This window comes from Tupaia chinensis, unplaced genomic scaffold (genome assembly GCF_000334495.1).
Source record: "Tupaia chinensis unplaced genomic scaffold, TupChi_1.0 Scaffold144255_1, whole genome shotgun sequence".
NCBI lineage: Eukaryota > Metazoa > Chordata > Mammalia > Scandentia > Tupaiidae > Tupaia > Tupaia belangeri.
The window spans coordinates 819474-824890 of NW_006204113.1; the positions used below are offsets into that span (position 1 = coordinate 819474).

The window sequence follows — 5417 nt, forward strand, 5'->3', positions numbered from 1 at the left end:
GGACCATCTCCCCTCACACTCCCCAGAGCTGACATTCCCTGGGGCTCACCGGACCAGTCCCTGCTCCACAGGACCATCTCCCCTCACACTCCCCAGAGCTGACATTCCCTGGGGCTCACCGGACCAGTCTCTGCTCCAGGGGACCATCTCCCCTCACACTCCCCAGGACACTGAGAGAGAGCTGCTATTTGTTTGCTCGTTCTTTTGTTGGAAAGATTTATTTATTTAATCCCATTTGTTACTACCATTTTTTCAATTTGATCAGAGAAAGAGAGAAAGGGAAAGTGAGAAGGCAAGCTGCCAGGTCCGGGACTCAAACTTCAGTTGGCCATGTGGGAATCCAGTGCCTTTAACTACCATGCAACCTGCTGGCCCCCTGGGCTGCCATAATTAACCCCTTGAAAAAATTGATGCTCAGGAAGTTTAAGTAACTTGTCTAGGGCCAGTCAGTGAATTTTGGAAAGCAGAACTAAACTGTGGTCTGTTAGGCTCCAGAGTCTGCTTTGTTTTTGGTTTTTTGTTTGTTTGTTTTTTGCCATAGGCTACCAGAGCTCCCCGGAGAGAGACAGAGAGGAAGAGTGAGAAAACACCCCCCAGCGGGGACCCCCCAGAGGGGATGGCCACACTCCAATCCCTTCTCCTCCGGTCTCCTCTTGGGATTTTGGGCACACACATATGTGTATACAGCATGATTTTCAAGCTGCCAGGTCTGGGGCTTGAATCGTGGCCAGCCATGTGAGGATCCTGTGCCTTAACCACCATGCCACCTGCTAGCCCCTTTTTCCCCCTAAGAATTTTCTTATTTAACTTTATTTATTTATTTTTATTTGACCAGAGAGGGACAGAGTGAGAAAGAGGAAGAGACATAGAAAGAGAGAGAGAGAAAGAGAAAGTGAGAAAGCAAGCTGCCAGGTCCAGGACTCGAGCCATGGTCGGCCATGTGGGAATCTAGCACCCTATACTACCACACCATCTGCCGGCCCCTGGAGTCTGAAATGTTTTTTAAGAAAACTTTCTATTATGCAAAAAGTTCAAAAGAAAAGGACGGTGTAAGTGAACCCCAAGCACCCATTACCCAGCCTCAATGAGGCTGCCAATCCACTTTTGTAAATCTCCTATTTTTTTTTCTTTTGTGCAAATCCCAGCCTTCATAAAATCTTAACCACTAAATCCGATGGTCCCTCCACTAATCCCTGGCTAGTAAAGAGACCCACATGCCACACCACCCTAGCTTCAGGTACCTGGTAGGAGGTGACAGGCTTGTGGAAGCTCTTGAGGGCGTTGATGGCCTTGGCATAGCCCAGGGCCCGCCACTGGTCTCCCTGGACCCTGTAGGCTTTGGCCAGCACCTCCAGCTTCTCTGTGATGTGGGCGTTGTGGTTGGTCGCCTTCTGGCTGGAGGGCTGCGCACAGACCCACTTGTCCAGGGCCTCAGGGACCGGATTGGGCTCAGCATCTCCCTCAGGGGGTGTGGGGTAGTGGCCACTGATCAGAGCTTCCAGGTCAGCTGCGCTAACCTGGGTCTCTTCCCCATCACTGCTTTCGTCATCAGTGCCAGGCTTGAGGTGGGGAAAGAGAAGACTCAGTAAGTTTTTTTTTTTGGAGAGGTTTTTGCTATAGGGTACATGCACTCGCCAGAGAGACAGAAAGCAAGAAAATCACCCCCGGGGGGATGGCCATGCTGCAATCCCTTCTCCACCATTCTCTCGGGATCTTGGGCATACACGCACATGCGCCCGGCATGACTTTAGCCGCTCACAGGCCCCCGGCATGACTTTAAGCCACCGGGTCCGGGACTCAAACTGCGGTTGACTACATAGGAGTCCAATGATGTAGCCATTATGTCCACTGCTGGTCCTAAGACTCAGTAAGTTCTTGCCTTCCATGAAGAAGGCTCCTCGAAGGTGGGGTTTCTTTGAGGGGTGTGGGGCATCCTCTTAGACACTAGACACTGGTTTTCTGGATCAGATATGGGTCTCCTGACATTGGGGGCTGTGTTTCATCCACCTGGCTTCCCCCAGTTCCCACCCTAGGGTCCATCCCCAGGGGCTGGTGGTGGGCATGGCTCATGGCAGGGGCGTCAGGAGGAGCTGAGTGGCTTCCCACAGAGAGTCTGCCCTCTCAGGGACCTGGGGCCTTCTGAACCCCCTCCAGGCCCTCCCTGCTTTTGTGATCGGGTTCCCAAGGAAAGGGAGTCACAGAGGCCCGGAGGCTGCTGCTGACCTGGGCTTGGGTGCTCGGAGCCTCTTCTGCCTGTCGTGGAGGAGAGACAGGCCTGGCAGGAGGAGAGGGAGGAGTGTGCGCTGTTCTGGGCAGAGCCTCGTGGGCACCAGAAGCAGGAGAGCCTTGGTCTGCCTTGCTGGGCTGTGGTTGATCCAAGTACCTGCCGGGATGGCAATGCCAGGGTAAGATACCAAAGGTCTCACCCTACCCCTGACCCCAGTTCATCCCTAGTCTAACCTGGTTTCCAAGTATGTCCCATTAAGAAAATGAGAGTTGGTGGGGCCAGCAGTTGTGTAATGGCTATGTCACTGGACTCCCATATATTCGATTGCGGTTCGAGTCCCAGACCTGGTGGCTTAACTCACAGGACTGAGGCATGGCTATCCCCCCTGGGGGGTGATTTCTCACTTTCTGTCTCTCTCTGTCTTTCTGGTGAGCATGCGTGCCCTATAGCAAGAACCTCACCACAAAAAAAAAAAATAAAAGGAAAAAAATCACAGTTGGGACCAGCAGTTGGTGTAATGGCTATGTCATTGGACTCCCATGTAGTCAACCATGGTTCGAGTCCCAGACCCGGTGGCTTCAACTTACACCAGGCATGTGTGCACGCATGCCCAAGATCCTGAGAAGAGAATGGAGGAGAAGGGATTGCAGCGTGGCCATGCCCTCTGGGAGGTGATTTCTCGCTGTCTCTGTCTTTCTGGTGAACATACGTGCCCTATAGCAAAAACCTCTCAAAAAAAAAGAAAGAAAAAAGAAAATGACAGTTAACAGTGCAATGAGAGAGCGCGGGACGCTGCCAGTGAACAGGACCAGCTCACCTGTTGGGGACAAAGATGCTGAATCCGGCTGTGTCCACCAGCCTTCTGTCCTGCAGGCACAAGCTCAGCCAGGCTGACTTCACCAGCTGGGCACCCGGGGGCAGCCGGGGCAGTTTCAGGAGGCGAAGGGTCCGCTCACAGTCCATGCCTTCATCCGCCACAATGTAAGTGACCCCTGGGGCTTGGGCGGGGCATATCTGGCCACCATGCTGGACGATTTGCTTTTCGAAGAGTTCTGCCCGGGTTCGTCCGATGCCAGTGGGCACAACATGAGCCCGCAGGGGGCTCAGCCACTCTGCAGAGAGGGGACATGCAGATCCTGCTGTTCTGTCACATAGGATCTGAGTGAACCTTGACAGTCCCCTCCCCAGTCCATCCAGGCATACCGCCACAGAACATAGCAGACGTCCTCAGGTGTCACCTGAAGGTAGTCGGATGTATTTTGTCTATGTGAAAATGCATCGTGACTTTTGTGACAACCCAATATATGGCCTGTTCTCTGGGGAGCCTACAACAGTGTCTGGCTGTTGTAGCTAACCTAGAAATGCCTGCTGAGTGAACGCCACCTTCCCTTCCCCGCTGTGAAGCGCCTGTCTTATCGTTTACTCTTTCTACAAAGCACACGCTTCTTTTCATTACATTGTCCTCACCCTCACAGTCTAGCAGAACACACACACACACACACGCGCGCGTGCACACATACCCTCTCCCCAGCTCCCTGGGCCTCCTTCATCTAGTTGTCAGTTTGGTTACAAAACAACTCACATGCCTGAGGATGTGAGGGCGATTTCTGTCCTGCATAGGATTCTGCTGGGCATTTCCTGAGGGACCAGGGAGACTTCCCTTCTTTTAACTTTTTGCAAGTTTCTTTCTTTCACACGAGAGTAAAACTGAGAGAAAAAGCACAGGCATGGGGGAGGGGAGAGGCACCCTTGCCGGGTTTCATCGCTCGGAGATGTGCTCCCCTGCCCCGTCCTCCAGCTTGCCGAGACTGGGGCACACGTGCAGCCAGAGTTTCAGGTGGAATCCAAACCCGCAGTCAGCCAGGTGGGGTCCAGCACTGCCCATGAGCAGACCACCGCCCGCACCATAGCCGCTGGGCAGCTCGCCATGTCACCATCTTCCTGCCTTGGCCTTGGGAGTGGATGAAACCATAGGTATGCACCACTGTGCCAGGCTTTTAGGATGGGCTGGAAATAGAACCTAGGCCTCCCACGTGGCTCCAGCCTGCCAAGTATCAGTGTCTACCAGGGAGTATTTTCTGACTGATAGAGGTCTCGGGGTGAAGACGGTAATGTAGTAAGTGACCTGTCAAAGACAGGGGAGCCTGTACAAAGCAGGTACAAACAGACCTGTGGGCCCTGAACTGGCAGCACTGGCTCCAGGACCCGGGGCAGCCCGGCCCCCAGTCCCTGCCTCTAGCCAGGAGTGATGGAGAGCTGAAAACAGGAAGGCTGAGCCTTCAAGAGCATGAGAATTCTGAGTAAGTCTGCTCACCTCCCGAGTCTTCTTCCTTTTCCCTCTTGGGAACCTTTGCAAGAGCTTTTGATGATGGATTGGCATGAATTTTCTTCCGTTTGGGAAATGCCTTCAAGATGCCCCTGGGGTCCATTGAAGCATGGCTGGATCCTGGCCTGTCCCAGGGTTGATCAGGGCGACAGTCATATGGAACTCCAGAATGGTCACCCACCCCATCCCCACCCAAGCACTTTGCCTGTGGAGGTGGGGCTGTACTGCCCAGGCCTTGGGGACAGTGGCCTTAGACCCTCTTAAATGTCAGCGGTGTCATCCTTTCTACTCACCAGACTTTCAAAGTTAGAGTACTGGGGGAAAGGAGGGGAAGACTGAGACTGCTGGGGTGAGGGTGGATTTGAGGGGCAGGAGCTGTCATCATTCCTCAGAGGGATGTTCTGAAGATTCAGCACAAGGGGGCCGGCAGGTGGCCTAGTGGTTAAGGGCGCTGGACTCCCACATGGGCGACCGGGGTTCAAGTCCACGACCTGGCAGCTTGCTTTGTCACTTTCTTTCTTTCTCTCTCTCTCACTCTGTCCCTTTTTAATAAAATAATTATTAAAGAAAAAATTCAGCACAGTGTCTGGAGCTATTGCATTCGGCTTCCAAAGGGTACCCAGAAGAGGATGCGGGCTAGGGAACGGAGGTACGTGTTTAGGAAGGGCTTCGGCTCTGAGAGGAGTGGAGACCAGGGGAAACCTGCACATACACGCCACTTAATCTTCCTCAACCCCCCAACAGACTCGCAGCGGAAAACCGGGCGGGGGCACTTCAAGCACCGGGGACGGCTGCACCTGCCCGGCTCGGGCCTCGAGGCACCGGGGTGCGCAGCGCCGCAGCTGCGGGGAGGTGGGGCAGGCC

The 5417-nt window shown here is 53.9% G+C and overlaps 1 protein-coding gene across 5 annotated transcripts in view; it reads right to left on the minus strand.

The window, feature by feature from the left end:
• The window catches only part of POLL (DNA polymerase lambda), a 17368-nt gene that overhangs the window by 11681 nt on the left and 270 nt on the right, over nucleotides 1-5417 (minus strand). Inside the window, exons 1-5 of one of the 5 annotated variants that reach the window (XM_014583347.2) lie at nucleotides 4847-5412; nucleotides 4542-4678; nucleotides 3045-3363; nucleotides 2224-2383; nucleotides 1242-1559 (exon numbers count right to left, since the gene is read on the minus strand). In XM_014583347.2, coding sequence (XP_014438833.1) covers nucleotides 1242-1559; nucleotides 2224-2383; nucleotides 3045-3363; nucleotides 4542-4678; nucleotides 4847-4938 — 1026 coding nt within the window. In that variant the 5' untranslated portion in view covers nucleotides 4939-5412. Of the gene's footprint in view, nucleotides 1-1241; nucleotides 1560-2223; nucleotides 2384-3044; nucleotides 3364-3809; nucleotides 3935-4541; nucleotides 4679-4846; nucleotides 5413-5417 lie in introns of those variants that run through there. The other 4 variants (XM_014583348.2, XM_027767391.1, XM_027767392.1 and 1 more) reach the window with 4 other exon arrangements.